This window comes from Penicillium verhagenii (assembly GCF_028828195.1).
Source record: "Penicillium verhagenii strain IBT 33310 chromosome Unknown utg000002l_segment0_segment0, whole genome shotgun sequence".
In the NCBI taxonomy this organism is placed as follows: Eukaryota; Fungi; Ascomycota; class Eurotiomycetes; order Eurotiales; family Aspergillaceae; genus Penicillium; species Penicillium verhagenii.
Window position 1 is genome coordinate 3,688,537 of NW_026643166.1, and position 24,856 is coordinate 3,713,392.

Consider the following 24,856-nt stretch of genomic DNA (forward strand, 5'->3'; position numbering starts at 1 on the left):
CATACCGGGACCCAAGCCGCAGGAAGATCAATGCCTCGGGAAAGCCCAAACGAAAAATAAGCCAAAAATATATAGATATAAAAAATAGAAGATAGAAACAGGAAAGCAAGAAACAGGGAAATCGGGAAATCGGGGACAGAATGAACCAGTGGAATTCCCGGTGTTACCTATGGATGATCCGCACGGTTCGTTGGTACTTAACATTGGACGTGTCGCATAACCGATCGATCGTGACCCCCACTCTCAGCCACAGACCATCTTCTCTTCAAATGTTAGCTATTTATTTTCGACCTTTTGGTTCATTTAAGTTCTCCTTATTAAAAAAAGGCTATGATGAATTCAATTTTCAATGGTGTGAACATCTTCATTTCACATGTCTTGGAAAATCCATGATCGTAGGGTAAAAGTGAAATGAGACCATCCCAGGGGTGATCAGGGACACCAGTGTAGTTTGTATAGCTTCCGGGAATAGTAATCACAAAAATAAAAAGAGCCAAAAGTACACAGATTACCGTGGGTATGGGTGCAAAGACCGAAACGAAAATGAAAATCAAAGATCGACAGAACTCTGGGGGATCCGCATGGCTCATTTAGGCCAAGTGCCCTAAGTGGAGGCTGCAAGTCAACGAGCACCTTTTTTAGACTCTACTCACATTGCGCGGGATGCATCAGGTACAGCCGGACATTCCAAAGAGGTGCAGATTGGTGGGCATTCGAGGTCTTATTCGATCATGCAGCTCGAATCATAAAAATCCTAATCAGTCATAAATTTGAAAAGAGAAAAAAAGAAAAAAAGAAAAAGAAAAAAAAAAAAAGAAAGAAAAAAAGAAAAAAACAAAATGAAGAGAATGAAGAAATTTGGGGGAAATAATCCATAAGAGGAAAGGGAGTTAGGGATGGGGCAATGTAGTTGGACGATCTACTCAGTGGAATAAGCTTCCAGGGAACTCGAGTATCAGAGACAACTTGCACTTCATATAAACTCTCCCTTACCTGTACACTTTCCCTTCTTATATCTCTCCCCTGCCCTCCCTTTCTCTCCCAAATTAACCAACCGTCAAACGCCCCTTCGGTCTTACAATCAGAGACCCCCCCCCCCCCTGTCCAGCTTATACCTACACTATACACCAGATAGTGTACAGTCAAGAAGAAGAAGAAAAAAAAAGACCAAGGGGAAATCCAGTCTCCCAACACGGTCCTGTCCCAGCCCCGGTCGTGTCAACCCGGCCTTCGATACCACCAAAACGCGTCCCCCCGCCAAACCATCCCACTTCCAACCGGGAATTAAGGGTCGATCTCCCTCCTCATTTGGCCCGTGAGCATATCCTGCCACGGTAACTGATTCTGTCTGCATTCTTGGCCTTGCTTAGGGTCCAGATAACGCGACGCGCTTGGATCTGATCCGAATCATGGCGTATAGCTGTAAGTCCGATTCCCCACCCGAATGGATTCTATGCTCGACCGATTTTGTTTATTTCTGTTCGTTTGTCCCCTTCTTCCTGGTCCTTTTTTCCTCCCTATCCCACATTCTTTCTCTCTTCGGGGGCATTCAGAGATATTCGTTCTTTCCTTTCTTTTCCTTTGCATCATCGGATTTGCTTTTTCCTCAAATTTTTATTTTATTTTATTTTATATTTTTTTTTTTTTGGTCTATTTGGATTCATTCCATTCTGTCTTTCTTTTTTCTGCTTGTGTCATCTCCAGTCTCCTTCAAACCTGCCTTTGCTCTCATCACACTCGCTTCCTACATCACTCCAGAAGTCTGGACTAAATCAATCTTTCCCCGGCTTTTAGGTGACAGTATTATCGACCCTATCGCTCCTCGCAACCTCAAGACTGAAGATCTTGACGACATGAGAGTCCAAGGCCAGCACATCTCCGATCGTTTAACTGTTGAAGTGGATTGTCACTCCATGGGCCCAAATGATTGCCCCTCGATGACCTCGAGCTTTTCTCCTCTGGAATCTCCGACCCCGACCCCGACCAGTCTTTACAGTCATCAATCCATGGCCTCACCCACTTGGCACGAGGCAAGTCACTATAACAGCCTGCCCATGGAACGTCGGACATCGGCCACTCCTCTGCGCAGTGCTTTCAGAATGGCCGATTTGACCTCCGGTGAGATGGGCATGCCATGTGGACCAATGGATCGTCCGGATCAACTCCCAATTGCCGACTACTTCCCAGGCTACGACGAGAACGTCGAACAATTTCTCATCCCGGACAATATGCCCAAGACTTTTGAGCAACCCACTTTCCCTTACCATGCGCCAATGCCGCAGTATAACACCATGGGCCGCAACTACCACTATCGCCCGCAGCAGACCAATTTCTTGCCCGAGTCTGCATCCAACCCCTGTCTGTCCCGTCCCATCTTCAACCAGCCCGAGGGAATGCCAAACTCCGCTTCCATGTCCAACATGCTCCACTGGATGCCATCCAATGAGTCTCTAGCTGCACAAACAATCGCGCCTCGTCAGGCTTTCCCTCATCACCAAGGCCCTGCAACGCCGCCCCCATCCACCTACTCTGAATTTCCTACCAACCTGCACAGTTACAAGCCCCACACCCCTTCCACTCCCGTTCGTTCTTACTCTGGAACACCTGGATCCGACACCCCCATGAGCCGACTGTCAGGTCACAATGACTACCAAGATGACTTCCCTGTCTCTCCTGGCTACCGGGATGGATTGATGCGCAGCCACACTCATCGCCAGCCTTCCCGCAAATCCTCGAAAAAGCAATTGACCCGTTCCAACCTGAGTTTGGAGAACCTCCCTCCTATCATTAAGCAGGTTCAGTTCAAGTGCAAGGAACCGGGTTGCAAGGGCCGATTCAAGCGCCAGGAGCACCTCAAGCGCCACATGAAGAGTCACTCCAAGGAGAAGCCCCACGTTTGCTGGGTTCCGGGCTGTCACCGGGCCTTCTCTCGCAGTGATAACCTGAATGCTCACTACACAAAAACACACAGCAAGCGTGGTGGACGTAATCGCTACGTGGCCACCCTTGATGATCAAAGTGCTGATTTCAATCCTGAATTCCGAGGCCAGCTCACACCTGATGGTCGACCTATCTACGGATCTAAGTTGGAGGATCCGATCATGGATTGTGGTGACATCAGTGTTGATGGGTGGGACGACTAAGCAGATCATCCCATCAAAACAACATCACATACAAAACAATTCTGCAAAAGAAACCAAAAAAACCCCCTCTTACAAACCCATCAAATACGACAAAAAAACAGCCTTCCTATTTACACACAAAGATCGAGGCTCACAACGAAGCTAAAGCACCCAGGCCCGAATATATGATACCCTTTTTGGATCGGCTGCCAATGGACTGGCATAGACATATACTGGTCAGCGAGAGCTGGCCGTTGCGGCGTTGTACATGTCTCTTGGGCTAGACTCGGAGACTGTTTTGTGATTATTTTTTCTTTTTTCTTTTTTCTTGCATAATTTGTCCGGTGAAAAGGGCTTGGAGTGGATCTTTGAATTCAGGCGTTTGCATATTATTTACTTGGTTTTTCTTATGGGTCGCCGGTGGCGCGCTAATCATCTTGGGAGGAACTTGCGATCCTGTACAATCAGTGTTTTTCTCTTTTTTCCTTTGTTTTGTTCTTTGCGTGTATCAACAAAAACAATAATTCCCTATAATACAAAATCCAAACACAAACACAAACTTGAGATGTCATTGTTTCCAAAACTCCACTTGCCGTTCTTTTAGCTCCATCTCCACTCCGCTCCCGCTCTCCTCTTCCGAGTCCTTGAATAATTCCCCTTTGATTCCCAGTCTCTTTTTTTTTTTTTTTTTTTTTGGCATCAAAAGTTCTATAGATCTTGGCACTCGACACTTAATCTTAAAAAAAAAAACCATTGAATCTTGTTTGCCTTTGTTCCACGGTTCCTGAATCCCCGAACGCTCAAATGTTACACATCACAAGCGTCCCACCAAACTCGATTGATACATACGTTGGGACTTTTTTTCTTTTTTCTTTTTTCTTCCTGGATCTCTCCAACCGATCTATCTCTTTCCCTTAACTGTGGGTCCTGGTTTTAGACCGCTCGAACAGTGAGATTCGAAGCCCAATGATCGCGAATGTCCCTGCGACCTTCTTTTCCTCCACATTCCAGTCCAACGGGTCGACTTCCTATTCGTAACGTACCCCAATCTCTGCCCCGCTCGTGCCATCATCGATTATTGAAAGATTCCTTTCTTTCGCCTCGTTGCTCATTTACCGTGCACTCGAAGCACGCACAGCACACTACTGCGAATGAATACTCTCCCTTCACTGGAACCTGCAGATCTTTCAACTTTGGACTCCATACTACGGCCCACTGATTCACAGATTTGTTGGCCACAATCGGAACTCATGTAGGATGAACTGATGATCCATGTGGCTGAAAAAAAAAAAAAAAGAAAAGAACAGACATGTGGAGCCCATGTTACCCTCCAAACGAAGATGAATGCCCTATTCTCTCCATCCATTTGTCCCCCTACCCTAATGAAGAGACGTGCATTCGCCAAGGATTCGGGAACGCCGCTTGGACGACACTTTCCAAGAGCCGCGCATGCGAGCGTGTTGGCGGTGCTCGCCGCTAGATCGGGTTTGTTGCATTCATTCTCAGCCAGGCCTCGAACTCGATGGAAAATGAATTCTTCTTCCCTCTCGGTGTTTACTAGTACATATTCCAAATCCCCAATCCGGATTCTCAGGACCCAAAAACAAAATAACGTTAGATCAACGAGATTTCCATCCACAGTTACACAGGACGCACTTTTCTGCACGATAACCTCTATGCGCTCATAATTTATCGACGTACTTTGGCCTCACTCCGACCGGAATGAATCATGAGCTTTCTGCAATTTGAAACTCCTCGGAAGGCCCCACCCGGCGGCACTATTGGCAATTTCTTTTTCTGCTGGCGCCGGTCGACACCCCATTTGTCATTTAGTCGCTACGGATCTTGGATATCAGATGCCGCTGAAATTCTATCTATAAATACTTATCATTGGAATTTGCAAAAGGTACGGTGTCCTCGTGCCTGACATGGAAAACTTCCTCCGGTCAAAAGTCTGTGACTTGATGCAATGGAATATGAAATATGAAATAGGGAATATGCACGTCGTCCCGAGCATCATTTCCTCTTCCCAGCATTCTTGAAAGACTCGGACACCAGTTGAACAACTTCCCGCGTGCTGCATTGGTATGTCTGTGCGCTCATAGAGGCCTATCCTGGAGAGAGAAGGGTTGCCAACGTGTCATTCTCCTGCGGTCTATACTTCAGGTCATTACCAGGATCTATCCTCTAGAGAAAATCTTTGTTTCAAAATTTTATTTTTTTTCCAAGTTCGGAGTTTCTCATAAACCCCTCCCCCCACCCCCAAGAAAAAAATATCATCGACCATTTTCAATCATCTCTTTTTACTTTTCTTTTTGAAATTCAGGCCATAATAATCATTTCACCAGGCTCGATGCAACATTTGCATGACGAATTCTCTCGCATTGGCTTCATCTGTGCGTTGGGCTACATGCATTGGAATGTGATATTCGGGTTTTCAAGATTCGACCTTGACATTTTTCGAAACCCGAATTATGGATCATGTACCATGTACTCTATATGCACAGAGATTCTTTTTGAGAAATGCCAGGAGATGAGTGAATAGAGATATTGGTCATTACCTCGGAATCAATTGATGGATTACCATTTTAGCTCAGCGTGCCTGGGGATTTTCTTACGGCCGTTATCCCTCGCTTGAGCCTTCCAAGGTTGGATGGAGCATATGTGCATGGAGCACGGATTGTCTTTGCATTGTACATATAGGCAGAGTGGAAGTGGAAACGCAAACTATCGAATGGAATGTTCTTTAGTTGACGACAACCGGAATTTGAGAAGATTTGACCTAGGTAGTATTCAACAGTTTCCAATTCAATTTGGGCAATCCCGTGTAAAATGGGATTAATTGATGCAGTTCATTTTGTCGGTGAGTCCCAATCAGTCCTCTCGACTTTCAATGGATTCGGCGTTTCAGCGGTGAAAAAAAAAGAAAAACAAAAAGGGATGATTGAGGAAAAGTTCACATACCTCATGCAGCTGTCTTCTTTGATCCATATACATACCCATATTCCATGTAGAGGCACAGATGTGGAAATTGTCTGGATTACCTTGAGAAGTGTTAGTTACGTAGTCATAGCCTATAGGGCTGTATTATGTCATCTCGATGAAACGGTAAACAAAAGTCACGAGACTCGAGTAATGTCACGGGTTCAGAACTGATGTAGACCTCATTCAATGCTTCCCCCCTCATTTCTCCTTTCTGGTTTCAGACCTTCCATGGGGATATTCAAGGAATAAAATGTTCTCATAGGCAGTCTTCGAGGTTGCCTTGTGGCATAATTGTAGCGTTTAAAGAAGAAGTATTAAGTTGGTACGATCTAAGCACCCTTCTCACAATGATGACATCTACTTTTCAAACGACCATGTCCCATGGGTGTTCCAATAATAACTCAAGCTCAACAGTCTGAGCGAGAGATCCCACTAAATGTTGACAGTACTATGGACTAAGCTGGGAAATTGAGACTGTGGATTCTATACTTCCAAGCAGTTACATAAGATGTCTTTGCTATCGCGACAGTTGACTACACTATAACCTTGGAAGATTGTAAACAATTTGAATGATATCAATGTGCATTTGAATTAAATTCCACTATTTCCCATCCCCCAAAAACCCAACCCCATAATCAATAAACTCCCGTGCAAAATGGTATCGAATTGGAATCGGAATCGTTCGCTCCCGTGGAAAAAAAAAATATAAGAAAAATCCCGTTGCCATAATACACTTACAAGGCTGAAAGTGGAAATAAAAAGAAAAAGATGAAAGAGATCGTCAAGTATGGGAGGGTGGTGGAAAAGAAAAACCCATGGCAGAAAAATTGAAAACGCCAGCCTCTTGATGATCCGCGGTACCTGGATCCTGTACAACCCCCATAAAACGGACGAAACTGGAAACACTATAATACCAAAGATAAAGATGAAAGGTGGCAGGAAAGAGGAAAGTTTGCAGTTGGGCATAATATAGAGGTTGAAGCCATCATGATGAATGCTGAAATGGTCGTTTTGGATGATGCTGTCCCCTAGATTCATAAAGATTTTGACTCAACCAGGAAAGAGAACATGGCGTCTGACGAGGTTGGGAATTTCACTCTTGCACCGGGATCAATTGCCCATACCGTTGTGCATCATGTTTTGCTGCTGCATCTGCTGAGCTTGCATGGCCGCGGCCTGCTGGGTTGCTCGTTGCTGCTGAGCAACTTCACGCTCGCGTCGCATGAGATCTTGGACCCATGCTTTGGCATTCTTCTCCAACCCAGCACCATATTGCTGCGCAATTTGCGGCGGATATTGCGTAGGTGGTCCATATTGTTGCATGAAACGTTGGGACATTTCGTTTCGCAAGTGGAAGAGCCGCTGCTGACAGAGACGGCTGTATCGTGCTGCCATATTGGCCTGCATATTCGGTATCTGACCACCATTGGCTTGAGCCGCAGCCATCATCAATTGCTGCTGTTGTTGTTGCTGCTGCTGCTGTTGAGGTGTCATGCCCTGTGCCATTGTTTGCTGGGGGCTGCCATGGGCCTGTTGACCCTGGGGAATCCCGCCTTGCTGCTTGACCATCTGCATTTGAGCAAATTGAGCCCGCATAAGCTGCGCTTGGTAAGCTTGATGACCTTGCTGAGGCATATTCTGCATATTTGGGTGCGTTTGCTGCTGCTGTTGCTGCTGCTGCTGCTGCTGCTTCTGTGCTTGCAACATTTGCTGCTGTTGATGAGACTGGATATTTTGCTGGGCATGGGCACTCGCCTGCATTTGGGCAAGCTGCTGTGGCGTAAACTGATTCGATGCCACATGTCCCTGTGCTTGCTGCTGCTGCTGGTGCTGTTGGGCGAGAATCTGCTGTTGTCTTTGCTGGATCATCATTTGTTGCTGAGGAGTAAGCCCTTGCGGGGTATGGCCCATTCCATTCATTTGCGGCGCGCCGGATATAGCCTGACTCATCATCGGGGTTTGAGCCATTGTCGAGTGATTTGGACTTCCATGACTCATCCGTTGGGTTGGGGTAACATTTCGCATGATCGGTGTAGCATGTGACATCGCTGGCGTTCCCTGTGTCATCTGAGGAGTTCCGTGTCGACTGGGTCCTTGTTGACTCCTGGACGGCGCCATTGGGTGACTCATGATATTCGGGTGTGCATGCTGCAAAGAAGATGGGGGCCGTGGTGGACTTCCAGACTGCTGAGAGGCACTGATGCTCATTGGGACAGCCTGTGTTGTCATGATGTTACCAACCAATGGCGATGAAGTGCTGTGTGGGGTTTGATTGCGTACAACAGGCGAGGACTGCTGCCCTTGACTGACACCGTTGGCCTGAGCCATGACATGTCGGTTCTGCTGAGCCGCGATCTGGGCTTGAGCCTGCTGTGCTGCAATTTGCTGCCGTCGTGCTTCCTCCTTGGTGTGCTCCTCAGCCTGCCGCAGCTCGATTGCCCGGCGTCGTTCCCTCTCCTGCTCTGACTGTTGTCTCTTGGCTAGCTCCGATTTCATCTTCAGCTCGTGTTCCTGCTTCGCCTTCTCCTCGTGTTGCATTCGGATTGTCTCCAAAGTCTTGAATCGAGAAAAGCGCGGTTCAAAGGCCGATACACCAGTTGTATCATCAGCAGCTGCAGCCTTAGCGCCACCTGCGGCACTGGATGATGCGGGCTCCAGGCGCTCGTCCATTATTAGCATAAATCTCTCTTCTTCGGCGGCAAGAGCCTCATCCGCGGCAAGTTCAGCAATAGTTCTCTTGCGACGCTTAGGTGATGGTGGAGGATCGCTGTGAAGCGGGCTTTGCATAAACTTCAGCAACTTCTGCGCAGCATCAAAGTTATTCACAGGTTCCAAGTAAAGCGGAGGCGCTAGTGCCTTCACGATAAGTGCTTCACAAGCTGGGAGATCTTGCGGCTCGACGAGGGTCTTCTGCCTCTTTGCTGGATAGCCACGATCGGCTTGAGGTCCTGCAGTTGCTGGTGACTGAGGCACCGCTGACGAGGATTGAGTGCGGGACAATTGGCCGGGGTTGGATGCCTTTAAAGCTTTGGGATCAGGTGTTGTAACAAGCAGAGTCAATTCGGCGTGCAGTGCCCGAGCAGTGGGGTGGAGCACAGTAGTAAATACCCGAGGTTTGGAATCGACGGTCTTGTTCGCAGCTTCTTTAGCCAATTCCTGAATATTCGGGGTCTCGCCATTTTTGTCCTTGTCCGACTGACTTTGATCAGCAACAAGTGTGTCGGTCGGTTTTGAACTCTGAACATCGGTAAGCTGATTCTGTTTCGGATACGGAACATAAGCCGATGGCGTGATGTGCTCGTTGTAGTTGTGCAAGGAAAACGGGGTGTTGCTCTCGGTAGGTGCTGTGGTAGATGTTTTTCTAGTTTGCGCGGAGACTGACTTGTGGTCTATCACTCGAACAATGAGGCAACCTGAAGGAAATAATGAGTAAGGGCTCTACAAATCGCTTTGTTTTCAAAACTTAAAACCCACCTTCGTAGAACCGCACGTTGGCGCGGAGAAGCTCTTCAATCAAGTCGTGCGGAATGGTCCCGGCGCGAATATGCTCGATAATGATCTTCATCTCTGAGTTATACGGGAAACTGCCATCTTGCTGTTCGAACCGAAAATGCGTAGGGTGGAGATGAACGATCAGGGACGGAGGGCATTTGCGATATTTGTTGAGAATGTATGGCGTTGTTTTCACTGAAGAATAACCGAGGTCAAGGTCAGCAATCTTATGATAACCCTTGAGAGCCATTGAAAGATGGAATTCGTGCAGGTCCTTACCATATGGCTCGGGAGACCTCTTGGAAACCCGATTGTCATTCCCACCTGTAGTTGTCCTTGTTATTGGTCGACCCATGCGCGACTGTTCCCCGGACTTTTGCGACGGGTTGGCTCGAGCCCGGTTGAGGGGTCCTTTTGCTGAATTTGCCATGTTGATTACTCCGTTGGCAAGATTTGGGCTCGTACGGACGGAAGTGTTCCCAGGAAGGCGTTTGTTGGTGGTGGGGGGAGAAGATGAGGATGGTTGAGGCTTGACTCCATTGACCCCAGGTTGAGTGAAAGGCGGGGGCGGTCGCTTCATTTTTGGAGTATGAGAGGTTGGTTTGGAAATGGCAGTAGCCATGCTGGTAGCGCTCTTGGATGCGACCACGATGAAATATCACAGAAATTGTGAGGTATCAGGAAACCGAATAGAGGATGGAGAAAGAAAGCTGGTGACCGAGAAAGAATGGGATGACCGATGCGCGCGAGACATGTGGGGATCGGTCGGTCGGCCCTGGTCACCAGCACGGCGAATTTGGTGTAGCGATATTGACGGCAATCCGCAAGGGCTATGTTAAGAGAGCGGAGGCGGCCATCGAACGATGTCGCTGAGAGGAGGAAGGGTCCGAGGAGGCTCTGAAGGCGGGAGTCGTGCAGAGGAGGTGATGATGCCAAGCCGCGGGCGAGACGTGACACTGTCACATGACCCACGAATTAGGACTAGTCATAGAGAAGCTGCCTGTTTGTGGCCTAAGGCACTAATATACAGTATTTACTAGTAGTACTCGTAGTATCAGCCAGTCATGTTCGGAACAGATCCTACAGGCCTGGGTTTGAGTGAGAGCAAATTGACTATAGTTTCATTATCAATGCCATCAGATTGGCGTATTGATACCGAGCCGAGGTCCTGAAAAAAGCAGAGAGCAACGTTTCTGCTGTAGTGAGATAGCTCGCAACAAAGTGAAAAGAAAAAACAAAAACAAAAAATAGACAAGGGGAATCGAAAGCGCAATCATCAATGGGAGGGGGAAGTGAGGAAAAACAAGTATGAACAAATGAATAAATATCAACATCAACATCATTGAACGGTGGCAGGTGAATGAGCCTTGCTTAGTCCAGGCCACGCACTCGGCGTCGCCAATCATCTCCAACGCGGAGGACGTCGACAATGTCAACTCGCTTGCCGAGACCAGTGGTGCCTTCTTTTTGCCACCATTTCTCTCCCTTGTCAGCAAGAGCGGACTCATCATCGCTATCAATCAGACCCCCACGACCGCCTTCGTCGCCAACCACAACAATGACTTGCCGGACCCAACCGGAGATGTGCTGAACCGCATCACCCGTCTCTCCAGTCAATGACTCCTGGGCATAAACAAGATCCGGAGCCAGATGACGGACGAGATGAACATAGCCAGTGGGTGTACTGAATGGCATAATCATGTTCTCCCTTTCAACCAGCGCCTGGGCCTGGGTGTACAAGGTTCGAAAGAAGGGCGTTTGTCCATCGACATCATCCTCTTGGGAGGGTTCTACCCGAGTAAGTTCACCGCCGACCAATTCACCAGAAGATGCAGCTTCTTCGGTAGCAATATTCGAGTAGGACGAGGCAATTGATTGTGTAGCACGCGACGAGGTTCCCTGGCCAATGGCATGTTTCAAACTGGGGGCATAAATCAGGACAAAGATTCGGCTTGTTTCGAGTTCCACGTGCTCAGGAAGGTGAGAAAGAATGGACTAAATATGCATGTTTTAGCGAAGGAAACGTTTCAGCGTCTTCAGGGCGGGGGCTCTTACGGCGTGCGCCTCCGAGGCAAAATCATCCGAGTCAGGGGGAGTAAGGGAGGATACAACAATGACAACTGTCTTCTTCTTCTTGAAATGTTGACCAGATGTGCGGCCCGGTAGTCCGCCACTCATGATGGGAGCAGAAGTCGTTTGCTGGCTTTTCTCATCAGCTCGTGATTGGGCCTCCTCGGACCATCTTGTGTGGTCTTCAAAGTCCCCGCGGTTCTCTTCGCGAATAGATGTGAGTGCACCGCCAACAAATTGGCCCGCGGCCGCCACACCTGCGACAACTTTGCGACTTGCGCCATCGAATATCTGTTGGGGGCTAGGGGTTCGGCGCAAAGCGCCCTGCATGCGAGCCATCAAGCTTGGATCGTATTGAGCATCACCAGGTGTTACATCCGTCCCGATTTCTCTTGAGTAGTCTCCTGCGCCGTATGCTGGTGGAGGGAAATCACCCCCAGCGGCACCGGGGGGCGGCGGGTGGTGGTGGCCTTGTCCGTCATCAAGGTGATCATCGTCATCGTCGTGTCGTTCACTCCAGACCCACGCAGCAATGCTCACTGCCGCAACTCCCACTGTCAGAGCCAAGGGAATGTAATAGCCCAAGGCGGTTCGTCGGCCTGTTGAGCTGAAACCGGCGCCAGCTCCGCCGCGACGGCCTCGGCCATCCTGGGGGAAAGACATTGCGATCGCGGGGGTTGTTGTTTAGAGAAGGCGCATTTAGAGAAACAATCGGTGTCGCGAGGCCCACAATTCACAATTCACATTTCACTCATGCAGGAGAAACGGGGAGGTTGGCGGAAAAGATAAGAGGAAAAGGAAGTGAGTTGGGGGGAGGCCCTCGAGCCTCGGGGCACGGAAACATGTGGCTGGTGAATCTACTAGTAACCGCGGTGTTTACGCTTTGTTTGCACTGTTTGACCTGATTAAATCTGGAGGCGGGTCGCAGCTGACTCATTCTTCCATTATCGGCACGTGATCAGGTTCAATTGGGAAAAAAGCAGTCAAAGCCGGCGAGTCATACAGTTGCAGCACAGGCCTATAGCTTTCGCAAGACGGTAAAAGGCTTTCGCGAGGCTCAGGAATATCATTCAACATCTTCAATCTTTTCTTCAAGTTAGCACGAGCTTATCAAGCAGCCCACGTCCCCATCCACTCCACCACCCCTCCGACTTTATTTCTCTGCCCCGCGGGGGTTTTACGGACTTTGTTAAGATGGCACCACAGCCTATTTCTGTGCCCCAAAGTGGGTTCCAGGCTCTCATTCTGTGTGGACCTGGTGCCTCCTTGAATACATTCACTGCGAATCCGGAGGAATATCCAAAATGTCTCATTCCAGTGGGGAACAGAGTGATGCTCTATTATCCAATGACCTATGCACTACGTGCAGGAATCACAGGTATGCCACAAAACTCGGGTTATATTTTTGCAAGTCTTGTGGGCCGGTTTTAATAGAATCTAGATATCACATTGATCACACCTCCTTCCTCTCTCGCTCCTATCCAAGCCGCCTTGCAACAAATTCCGCATCTCACGGCCCTTCCTTCTCCCCGCGTGATTGCTCCGAAGGGCCTCGAGATGACAATGGGAACTGCTGAGCTTCTACGTCTACCCGAAGTGCAAGCCTGCATCAAAACCGATTTCGTTCTTCTCCCCTGTGATCTAGTTTGCGACATCCCTGGTGAATCACTGATAGAGGCATGGATGGTATCTCAGGGTGCCCTCGGTGGCAGCACATTGACAGAGGGTAAAAACGCACACGGCCCGGTCTCATCAGGACCTGGTGGAGAGCAGGGTGGCCGCCGTGGTGGTCTCAGTGTGTTCTATCAAACACAAGGTCGAGAGGAGAGTGTCAAGGGTGAATCTACAGACTTCGTGGCGGTTGCACCCTTGGATCAGCATAACGATGAGCGCCCTGCTGTATCGCATCTAATCGATGGGCCGGAATCTGTGCGGTCGAATTTGTCGAAACTGGTCCTCTCGATGCCAATGGATACCCTCAAGGAAAACATGGAGCTTGACAAGGGCTACCTCACCCGCCATTCTCTTGTCGAGCAACACCCTAACGTGAAGATGCTGACTACATACCGTGATGCCCACCTCTATATCTTCCCGTACTGGGTCAAGGATTTTGCTCGCCACGAAAAGCTTGAATCCATCAGCGAAGATCTTCTAGGCTACTGGGCCAAAGCTGGGTGGCAGAAAGGCCTTTCCGACAAGCTTGAAATGCAACAGTTCTTTCCGCAAGAGAACCATATCCAGAGTGAGAGTGGAAGTCAAGATGGCGAGTCCTTGGAGGACGAAATCGACCTTCGAAGCCTGAGTACCACCAAGGTTGGCTCAAACTTTGATGATTCCCAATCCTCTGTGTATTCGTCCCATGCCAAGGCGTCCTCCGAGCCAAGCGATGTGCCCTCCATCCTTGCCTATGTACAACGAGGATCTTCACCATTTGTCCGTCGGGTTGACAGCACTTCGATTCTCTTGTCTACGTCCCTTCGTCTAGCTAAGCTAGAATCAATCGAGGAAGCCGGTGATAAGGCTTCGCCTTTTGCGCATAACCAGAAGATTGCGCACCCTGCTGGTGTGGCCCAACGATCTACCGTTACAAAGAGTGACTGTCTTCTCGGAGAAAACGTCACAGTGGAAGAAAAATGTGTCATCAAAGAATCCGTCATTGGAGCCAACTGCCACATTTCGACAGGTGCACGGTTGACACGCTGTCTTTTGATGGATGGCGCGGTTGTTGGCCCTCGCGCTGTTCTTAGTGGTTGTGTAATTGGTAAACGAGCAAAGATCGGTCGTGAGGCCCAGCTTAAGGACTGCGAGGTTCAGGATGGCAACGTTGTCGAAGACGAGGCTGATGCCAAGAATGAAAAGTTCATGGTTTTTGAAGGCCTGGACGAGGAAGAAGGTATGGAAGACTTTGACGAGGAAGACGATGAAGATGAGCTGTGATATCCTGGCGTTCTCTGCCTGGTGTCGTTCTGTTCCATAATACCGCTACGTCTTGACGAGATAGAAATCATGTTCTTAAAAAAGTACCCAATGACAAACCCAAAGAGGTTATCACGCCAATTTAGGCAGCATTCACTTCGAGTTCAACCAATATCTTACAAAGTAGATCCATGAGTGAGAATAGCAAGGCCTTCGGGGATCGGAACAATGGATGACCTCAGCCCTGCAGCCTCATAGCCGTGATCAAAATTCGTGAACAACCCCCTCCCCGGATCCTGCACGTGTGTATTATACGGAAATTCCCAACGAGTCCAGATCCAGTCCCCACCGGACGTGCACCTTGCCGGATCTGTACATGGTAGAAGCGTGTTCAGTGTTCCGCCATCTCTGCAATGGATGCAATCGGTCTGTCGTGAAACTTGACAGGCGATGCCCCATGTGACTCGGATCAATATGGAGGACTGGTGTACGAATCTTCAAACATTGTAGGACTAGATCTACACGACTACTATGCACCTAGTACTACCCCCCCCCCCCAATTTCAGCTTCAATGTTCCCACCGCCTCAAGGGTTCAAATGTTGGGAGGATATTTGAGCTGTCTCGTGGCTTCGCCTTTGAATCCATTTCGTTCCCACTTTAGGTTGACATTTTGCTTAATCCTTCCGGGTTCCAAGTGCCTACCTACTAGTATGTAACATTGAGGTTGCTTTATCCACCTAGGTCAAGCTGTGCACATTACTGAGATATGAGTGGAGTACAAACTTCTATTTCTATCAATTGATTGTCAACGTCTGGTTCTTTTTTTACATAGACTTCAATGTTTGGACTTCAAATGTTTGATGCTTGCCCAAAATTTCCTCCAGGGCTGTCGTGCCACCAAACCCAACCTTCAAATGTTCCAAGGAAGCCTAGTTATGTAGATTATTAGTGCATAGTACCTACCATTATATACATACATCTTTTGCATGATTTCCAATTGAGGTTACATATGTATGCACTTCAAATGTTAGAACCATCAATGTTGGAACATTTGACCATTTGAACACACTTCAAATGTTCCGATCTAACCTCCAGTGGAACATTGGTTGCTTGCACATGTGACTGATCAATCCACATCAATGCGTCAAATCGTATTTGAATGCTTGAATTTATTGATCTAACATTAATTAACATTGAATTTAGTGCCTTTGAGACCTCGGGAGCATACTAAGTGCTTAGTACCTGTGTATTCCAAGACCTCTGCCTGTTTGCAGTATTTTGCAAGATACCTCCAGGACCGGGTACTCGTAGTCCCCGGAGCAATTGCTATCTCCGTCTTAATAGAATGTTGAAGGTGGGGTATATTACGTTGAATAGCCCACTAGGTGGGTCAAATACTTTTACACTGTTTCCAGTCGTATGACATTAAACTTGGAATCGGGCAAAGGAGGGAAATATGTTATTACATATATGCTAATATGATTCAATTTTGCGAAATTATGCACGGAAACCTCGGAACATTGAATAGGGAGGGAGGCTTCGATTACAACATTTGAAGGTCAGGTGTTCATTATCGATCTAACATTGAAGTAGTAGGTACAGGTGACTAGTCTCCCAAATGTACTAGATTCATTACATGAAACCGGCTGTAGATCAGGGTCATTACAGGGGCTATAGTTTTCTTGGCGTGAAGGGTCCGATTGGATCATAAATGGGTCATGGAGAGAGAGAGAGAGAGAGAGAGAGAGGGAAATCCTAGCATCCTTGATATAAAAACTTCAACCCGTGGGTTTAGTATCGTGCTTGACACGAGATTACCACGAGATTTTTTTTATTCTTCTTCAATTTCTCAAAAAATAATATCTCAGAATGATTTAGCTCCAAAGTGAATCCAATTTGGAAAAGTCCATACCCATCATCGAATCAGAGGCATCGGTAGAAATGAATTAAATTAATTGCACGGCTGTGGAGTTGCGACACGGAGAAAGTGCACGGTCCTGGGTCCGCGACCGGAGCTTGAGGCGCACAACGGCGCCATGATCATCCTTGACCTCCACATTTGTACTTCCCCGGATGTCAGTCGGCTAAGGTTTGTTAGATTGATGTGTTCATTTTGTCCAGGATTCTGCTAGTTTGGGACTTTTGTTCCCGTGTTTGAGATGAAGTCTTCAATGTGGGGGGGGGGGGGGGGGGGGATTAAAGATGTATAGATGGGCCTTGGAGATGACTTGTTTTAATATTGCTAGTGCAGCAAATGGAGAAGAAGAAAAATCCAATCCCAAAAATAGTGAACAAAGATTAAACCATCCGAGTCGTTCGTGATGGCTGGAGAAATGGACGGTACTCCGTTGTAAGTTTGAGGTGGATATGGGAACGGAAAGCTGATCCAACCATGCTGACAGGCCTAATCAATTAGTACGCCATCGCCTCTTCTTGCCGCACCGGCAGACCAATCATGGTCAGATTGAGAGGATTGAGAGGATTGAGTGTATAAGACAACCCGTGGACCACGCGCTAGTTCCTGCACAACCAATCCGCTGCATTCTCAGAGAAAGGCGCAATTGATTTTGATGATTTTATGCAGTAGGGAGTATAGAGCCCCCCCTCTCGGTTATTACTACATAAGGAGCTAGAGGTACCACCGGAGGTACAGAGTACTGCGCAGGTCCCGAGCAGAGTTATAAGCGGTGCCAGACCGGATGGAGTAGGAGCTAATGCAGGCAAATCACTGTAGACCCGAGCGGGGCCAATAGAGGAGATTAGTTGACGGGTTTTACCCCCTCGTGGGCCTGTATTCTGCGCGGCAGGGAAGACGGAATTCTGGAGCTGAAGCCGGTTCAGGGTTGGTGCATGCGATTCCAGTGTTTTTAAGAGTAATGTCGATCACGCGGGAAAAAGAGAAAAGAGAGAAAGGAAAGTGGAAATGGCGCGGATCAAGGTACAGCGAACGTGGAGCCCTGGAGACATACAAGTATTAAAAAAAAAAAAAAAAAAAAACAGAGTAGAGAGTAAAGGGGACAAGATTGAGATAAGAGGATCTGATCTGGTGTACACACAGTTTCTCGCTTCCAAGGTTGATACACATTATCAGCAGCGCTAACATGGCGTTGCCCAAAGTTCCTACACGTTCTGACCTCGCACAGATGACTTCAGCCTCATCCACATGAAGAGAGACGATTCGTCCTTTTTTCTTTTTTTTCTCTTAACTCCCCCCCCCCCCCCCCCCCTTCCCTTTTAAACGGTCTCCGTAATGCATTCTTTTCTGATTCTTTTCTGATTATTTTCTCATTTTCTTCTCTCCCCGATTTTCCCAGTTTTCACCGAGTTGTGGGGAGTGACAACCCACCGAGGATCCATGGAACCAGCTCGCAGGAAAATCCCCGTGCGGGTCCAGTAACAGTAAGCTACAGACATGAGAGACATAAGAGACATGAGATAAGAAAAATAAGAAAAATAAATACAAGTCGAAAAATATATAAATCATTTGACTTGAACATGTCCTTGTTTTTTATCCATTAGATCCGTTTCCATAGATGATACATATCTAACATTGAACTAACATATAGATTTCTTTTTTGTATCTTGACACGTGCGGTGGTACACGGAAGGCAAATGTCTCGCCGAGCGCGTGTGGATTCGCTGGGGAACCCGTTCGAGGGATAGCGTTGCACTTGTAGACACTTGGACCTTTTGTGGTTTTTTCTTTCCAGATGTCTATTTTATGAGAAATAGTAGAACATTGTCCTTTTAAAGATCAATGGAAAGTTCAAGTTGATCTTATATAACAAAATAACATTTAAAGCTGAGAAAACTGCGCCAGGTACCTGGAAATTTTGACATTTTGCATTTGCTTTTGCATTTGCATTTGCATTTACCTTTTGATGTCATTGGCACTTTCTTTTTTTCTTTTCTTTTTCTTTTTTTTTTCTTTTCTTTTCTGACATGCAGAGCTAAAATACTGGAGTTAAAGGGGGCCAATGCTCAAGCCCATTGGTTCTTGCGTCAACTTCCCCCTTGAAAAGGAGACCAGCTAACAGAGAAAGATCAAAAGGTTGAGAAAAGGATTCCTAATTCCTCATGTTTTAAGAGATTCCACCCATATGATGCTCGTTTTGATTCTTTTGATACTCTTTACCCTTGATTTATAAACAATAATAGAAGAAGAAAAAAAAGGATGAAAAGTAATCGTAGATTTGGTTCCATAGTGAAGAGAGAGAAAAAAAGCCCCTCCTATTTTCCTCTCCCTAATCTTGTCTCCGCTCTCCCCCCTTCCCCTTCTCTCCTTCAACCTCCTCAACCCTCCACCCTCCAGGCGAACGGCACATTCTTTGTCCTCTTGACAAGGTGCCATTCTAGCAGGTCCTGGTGTTTCTTCTTCTTCTTTTTTTTCTCTCTTTTCTTTTGGGGTACATTTCAACTTTTTTTTTCTTTTCTTATTTCTTCTACGCCTTCTCCTTTCCTTGTACATGTCCTAGATCCCAATCTCTTCGGGAACCTTCAGACCACCTTTCGTTTCCTTTCAACTCGCCTGGTTTCGAGTTGTTGCATTTTGTTGGCATTCAGCGTCTTTCCTTTTTGCTACACTTCGCTCTCTTAATCGTTGTACCACTATAGTTTTATGTCCACGTTACTTAGAACAGGTATGGTTCCCCCTGGCTGACGCGTTGCTTTTCGATCCACCCCCAACAACCCCCATTAAAAAAAAAAAATCACCATCCACAACGCCAATTTTCCCTTATCAACCCCCTTCCCTGCGTCGCTCTGATCGAAGTATTCAATCAATACCACTGTTGCTTTATCCCTTGACGTCAAAAGGAAACCGACGGGGGACGAAATTGATCATACACAACATGCTCCTGAATGGGCCACCAGACTAACATCTCCCGGGTAGCACTCCTCCGTTTTGTTCATCTTCCGTCCTGACACGAACGCCTTTCTGGATCTCTCTTGTCCATAAATCCGATCTGCGAGTTGCCTTGTCGACATTCCGATCGACCCGGACACTCGTGATTGAAATAGTTCCAACGCCCTGGCTGAGAGAAGCAACATGGCTGCGTTGGTTCAAACGATCCCGCAACAGACTGGCACGGTTCCTGTGCTGCAGACACGTCCCTCTTCTTCCTCGGGCACATTTGCCTCATCCTCTACACAGCATCCCACTCGGTTCCAGAATATGTCGTGGAGTTCCTTCAATGCTGGAAATTCGGGCAGCTATCGAGCAGGTCAACCGGTTGTGGCCCCCTACGCTTTTGCTCCTAACCCGGCCCACACCACCAATCCTCAACAACATCGCCAATCTTGGTCCCCTCATCTTCGTCCTGAGCACCGCACCTTCTCTGCCCCTACCATTCAAGGCGCGTCCCATATGGCCCAATCCGGAGCCAACCCCCGAGTCGCCAATCCTGCAGCTGGTTCTGTATCGACTTCTTCCAACTCTTCATTCAACTCATACGTCTCAAAGGATGACAGCGCTATCCCCTCTCGACAACCGAGACCGGACCAGCCTCTTCGTCCCTTGTCCACCGCCAACCTTCCTCCCCCCGTTATGACCATCTCTTCCCCCGTCAGCTCTGTGAAGCCTTCTCCGAATCGGTACCGCCGTTCCAATCAACGTCCCCAATCTCCAGCCCCAGCACCATCACCTTCACCACCGTCATCAACCTCAGCGATAATTGTCGACGACCAGAAAACCGCAGCTCCGGTTCCCCGGCCGGTTCGAAGGTCCAACGGACATAACCGCTATTCTAGTGTAGATGATTCGTCCCATGCAGAAAGGCCACAACTCGAACCTGCAAAGCGGTACCGCCGGAGAAGTATGGGAACGATGGACCCAGGCTCATACCCGAACCTTCAACTGCAGCTGCCGATACCAGCTTCGCCGCAGTCGAGTTCTTATGACTTTATTGCCTTTGATGCGAATCAATCACGACCACAATCGTCTCATTCACAGAATGGCAGCTCGCATTCGGCGAAGTCATCTGTATCTTCGGTAGGCTTTTCCAGTCCCACACCTTGAAATTAAAATATTGAAATGAACTAACTTGGCCGTTCCAGACACGAGAAGGGGCAGCCTCGGATCCCACCTCCGTCGTCAAGCCGGAAGAAAAGCGAGCGAGCAAGCCCTCTCCGCTCTCCCAGCCAGCGTCAACGTTACCCAACCCTCCGGCGCCCAAATCAGTTTCCAAGGCCCCACTGGCTGCCTCATCCCCGCCAACAGAGTCCCCTGCGGCGAAGCGTCTTGCTGAGCTGAAGAATGACAAGCGTCCTGGGAAGTCACGCCTGAGGCGTGCTTTCTCCTTCGGCAGCGCATCGGAACTTCTAAAGGCATCCTCGCAGACCAAGCGTGAAGCAATTGCTGCCGAAAAAGCGCGCCGGGAGGCCTTGCGAGAGGAGTTGGGAGACGAACAAGCCGCGATTGCCGAACAGCAGGAGGCCATGGGACTGGGTGAAAGCATCTATTCCCACCAAGGTGGTTTCTTTTCTGGGTCAACAGATGCACTTTCCATTTCATCGACTGCTTCATCAGCATCCATGATGCTTCGTAAAATGGGTAAAGGTATGAAGAAGTCTACTCGGTCATTAGTGGGACTGTTCCGGCCCAAGTCTGTCGCCAGTATCCACTCGATTGAGGGGGCCGCTGAGCCGATGTCTCTACCCCAGATCTCTGTGGTGAACGTGGAGGCGCAGCGGGAGATTGTGGTCAACCCTGACCCGATGGAAATGCCTCGGGGTGGCACTGTGTTCCCCAAGGTGGAACCTGCTGGCTCCGATGTCCGTAGGTCTGCTTCTATTCGGGATCGTGAGAGAGTCGTTTCAGATTCCTCTCAGTCGCGAAAAAGCATTGTTGGAGGCGACCGAGAACGCGCTGAAATTCTAGCGGCTGTCCGCAAGGGCATTTTGAAGAAAACCCATTCCGACTATGGGGCCTCCTCTTCGGCAAATGCACTAAACGGCAATGACTCCCCGCATTCCAGTGCCCCACCTACCCCAGACGAGTCGTCTCGAGCCAGCCCTCGCCCGACAGAGCAAATAACCATCGCTGGCGAGGACTATTTCCTTTCTGGTGGTTCTCGGTACTCAGGCACCGACGCGAAAAGTGCTCCCAACACTCCGCAGGCGGGTGGCCGAAACATCGTTTTCAGCCCTCGCATACAGTTTCATGAGACTTGGCCCAGTGGCGAGTACGATCGTCGTGGAGAAATTGCGACTTGCAACCGCTTGACTCCTCTCCTGGCCCAACAAATTCGCGAGGAGATCAACAACTTCAAAATGGTTCGTCTTGATTACCTCTCCGTTCCTAACATACACATACTAACAAATGCATAGGAGATGGAAGTTCATGAAAACTCCAAAATCTACACACACTTCATTTAAGTTAGGTCGGGAATTCATTGCATGGCTTGCCTTTTTCTCTCTGGCTAGACTTGCATCCTTGTCCATAGATATGCATAAACTTCGGCGACTGGGGTTGTTTTCTGTTTTGTTTCTGCTTTGTTTTTCCGTTAAGTTTCTCGTCACGGCGAAACTCGACACGTCTAAGGTCCACTTGGTCCTATAAGACCTCGTGTCTTCGTTTTCTGTTATGCGGCCATCAATGCCGACTCTCGTTCCGGTCTCTTTTCCTTGCTGTCCTCGTTTTTTGAGGGCACATGTTTATCAAAACGGTGCGGCTCGTTTCAAATCTTGGCGATTTTTCTCGTGCCAATGCTTCGGCTGTTTTCCTGCGGATCCTACCGTGGGCGTTGATCTAATGAATGTTTCCCCCTCCCTCTCCCTTTACCTGCAGCGGGTTCGGCATTCCCTGTTGCTGGTTGATTTCTTTCTCATCTTCTGTCATTTCCGTATGCATTCGAATCATTGTCATTAAGTATTAGGAGCGTGGGCACTGGGCTGTTCTTTCATTTTGTTTTCTAGCACATCATTTTTCCACGGTCATGTCGTTGACCCATATTTTCTCATCATCATTCCGCTCGTCAAAAAATCAATCGAGCCTTTGCATTTTCATCCTATTGACATTATATTTGTTGAATTTTACATCTTTTCTCCATTTGCCAGTATGTGGTTCCAAGGTTGTGGACAGATGTTGTACGTGCATCTACGCAAAGCCTATACTTTTGTAGATATCTCTTTGGTTCATGGAGATTTGACGCGTATGTAAACATATTAAAACCTTCTGTGCAAGGTTGGAATTGATTCATCGGCCCAGGTTTCCAGAGAAGGGGACCACCATGTGCATGTGTACAGCTAGTATAAAGTTGACATGCCTGCTCAGGTGCTTACCTAGTCAATGTGCAATCAATAGGCATCCATAAACCTGCATACTAACAACTCTTGTGGGAAATGATTATATTAGTCAAGTAGAGCTTAGCCAGCTGTGCTTACTACTTTCCGATCATTACCGACAGGCGCATGGATGCTTGGCCACATGACACAGCTTGCTTTTCCATGCATCGTATGTCAACTTGCAACTTTGTAAAGCAGCCTATAGATCTAACCATTCTGAGCAGCGATACTGACCCCCAAATTTTGGAAGTCATTTAAATGTTCCACGTAAGAATAGTTACCCTCCCGTTATCCGATGCACGGATGTAGCACAAATAATGGGATTCCAGCTCTTCAATGTTCCCTTTATGCTTTGACGGTCAATACGTATTGAAAGTAATTATATTCTAGATTATGATGGTAGAAATTTCCAAGGTTTCCTTATCAATCATTCCAACCAAGGTTGCGAAGAATTGACACCGGTCCCATGGATACGAGGCCCCACATCGACAAAAGAGCCGCAATCTCCAGGGTTGTTTTTATATAAAAAAAGAAAAGAAAAGAAAAGAGCCGAGTATAACGTATCTACTAGTGGTATGCTATGTATAATAGGAACCTTTGAAGACCTGGCTAACATTCAATTTCCAGAATGATATTCAAATGTTAAATTTATTTGAAAGCTACTATGCATTGATTGGAAGGTTGCAACTTTGAAATGAACAGGTCTGACTTGTGGACGAAAATAGAGATTGGAATTCCATATAAGGATACATATGTAGCTGAAGAATAGTTGGATTAGAAATCTGTTCTTGGCCATTCAGCCCCATGCGGCGCATAAGAGGGTATTTAGTATGAAATATACTGTAAATAAAAAAGTGAGCAAAGAGCCAGGTCGGATAGGATCCAATGGATCAGTTGAGTAAGATTCATCATAGGCCACAACCCATAACTCGCACTCCCAATGTCCTCACTACGTCCACTACGCCTGCGCAGTTGTCGATACCGACTTTCTCCCCTGCCTCAAGCCAGTCTTGGTGTGTAGTATGTGCAGTTCCATTCAGAACTCCTTTATTCATGGCAGTTGCGTGACACCGTAATCCGTTCAGATTGCGTAGAGGTCCGGCTTGGTGACTTAAGCGGTAACACCAGGGAAGCAATCAGCCAGGCCTTTGTTGTGCTTGTTGGAGGCATGCTCGAGGAGACTTAACACAAGAATCCAGATTAGTATCAGTCGGAAGGCAACAGGAAGCAAGATAAGAGGAAGATCAAGACGTACGCAGGGGCCTTGGTGGTCTGGAGGAAAGTCTGTTTGCAAGTTTGGCATTGAATGCTCATAGCTTGCTCGTTCTGAAGTGATTCAAAAAAAAAAAAGTCAGCGCGTAGTTCCCAGGAAAGAAAAGAAAAAGATGGAAGAAAAAAAGGTTGGTCGAGGGAGGCGACTCCCAGGCATCTTGGTTCCGGTGCCATAACGTACAGTCTTGTTCTGAGACTTAGGAGCAGCCTTTCCTTGCTTCAGGTTGCGCTCACGCTTCTGATTGGCCTTGGCACCCTGAAAGTAAGAAGATCATCAGTTTTCCGTTCATGGCAGGTGGAGCGTAAGAGGGGCTTGCGGTATCCGCAAGGCGGGGTTGGGGTTGTCTTACGTTACCCATGATGAACTGTTATGAGGGGGTTGGGAATGGAGAGAAAGAGTCAGAGATAGGGGGTGATGGAGAGAGATTGAAAGGAACCGTAGGCACCAAGAGAATGAACGAGTGTAGTGGGGAAGGATTATGGAGAGAAAGAGAAAGGTGTCAAGGAGAAAAGGCGAAGAAAGACGCTAGAAAAATTGTGTTATCGGGGATTGGGAGCCACTTAAAATCCTTATCGATAAAACGTTCTTTTGGGGCTGTTTGACCTGTTTGCCATGTTTGACATGTTTGATCTGCTTGCCATGTTTGATCTGTTTGATTTGTTTGATCTCTTTGCATACTTTGTTTTTTTCCCGATATCCTATTTTCTCCTCATT

The 24,856-nt window shown here is 47.7% G+C and overlaps 6 protein-coding genes across 6 annotated transcripts; 3 read left to right on the top strand and 3 right to left on the bottom strand.

Annotated features, from left to right (window-relative positions):
- Positions 1–1,409: 1,409 nt before the first annotated feature.
- Positions 1,410–3,143, top strand: brlA (C2H2 type transcription factor BrlA; the record flags this gene model as incomplete). Its single annotated transcript, XM_057160751.1, has 2 exons — positions 1,410–1,422; positions 1,705–3,143. The coding sequence occupies 2 exons, from the start codon at positions 1,410–1,412 to the stop codon at positions 3,141–3,143; spliced, it is 1,452 nt and encodes a 483-aa protein (XP_057026999.1).
- Positions 3,144–7,217: 4,074 nt separating this feature from the next.
- On the bottom strand, positions 7,218–10,221 carry N7466_001354 (uncharacterized protein; the record flags this gene model as incomplete). The annotated part of the gene is made up of 2 exons (XM_057160752.1): positions 7,218–9,520; positions 9,582–10,221. The coding sequence occupies 2 exons, from the start codon at positions 10,219–10,221 to the stop codon at positions 7,218–7,220; spliced, it is 2,943 nt and encodes a 980-aa protein (XP_057027000.1).
- A 749-nt stretch (positions 10,222–10,970) lies between these two features.
- Positions 10,971–12,332, bottom strand: N7466_001355 (uncharacterized protein; the record flags this gene model as incomplete). Its single annotated transcript, XM_057160753.1, has 2 exons — positions 10,971–11,594; positions 11,655–12,332. 2 exons carry the CDS (start codon positions 12,330–12,332, stop codon positions 10,971–10,973), a joined length of 1,302 nt encoding a protein of 433 aa, XP_057027001.1.
- A 531-nt stretch (positions 12,333–12,863) lies between these two features.
- Positions 12,864–14,606, top strand: N7466_001356 (translation initiation factor eIF2B subunit gamma; the record flags this gene model as incomplete). The annotated part of the gene is made up of 2 exons (XM_057160754.1): positions 12,864–13,047; positions 13,111–14,606. 2 exons carry the CDS (start codon positions 12,864–12,866, stop codon positions 14,604–14,606), a joined length of 1,680 nt encoding a protein of 559 aa, XP_057027002.1.
- Positions 14,607–19,633: 5,027 nt separating this feature from the next.
- On the top strand, positions 19,634–21,960 carry N7466_001357 (uncharacterized protein; the record flags this gene model as incomplete). Its single annotated transcript, XM_057160755.1, has 3 exons — positions 19,634–20,575; positions 20,641–21,858; positions 21,913–21,960. The coding sequence occupies 3 exons, from the start codon at positions 19,634–19,636 to the stop codon at positions 21,958–21,960; spliced, it is 2,208 nt and encodes a 735-aa protein (XP_057027003.1).
- Positions 21,961–23,980: 2,020 nt separating this feature from the next.
- N7466_001358 (uncharacterized protein) lies at positions 23,981–24,500 on the bottom strand (the record flags this gene model as incomplete). Its single annotated transcript, XM_057160756.1, has 4 exons — positions 23,981–24,050; positions 24,125–24,195; positions 24,323–24,397; positions 24,492–24,500. The coding sequence occupies 4 exons, from the start codon at positions 24,498–24,500 to the stop codon at positions 23,981–23,983; spliced, it is 225 nt and encodes a 74-aa protein (XP_057027004.1).
- Positions 24,501–24,856: the final 356 nt, after the last annotated feature.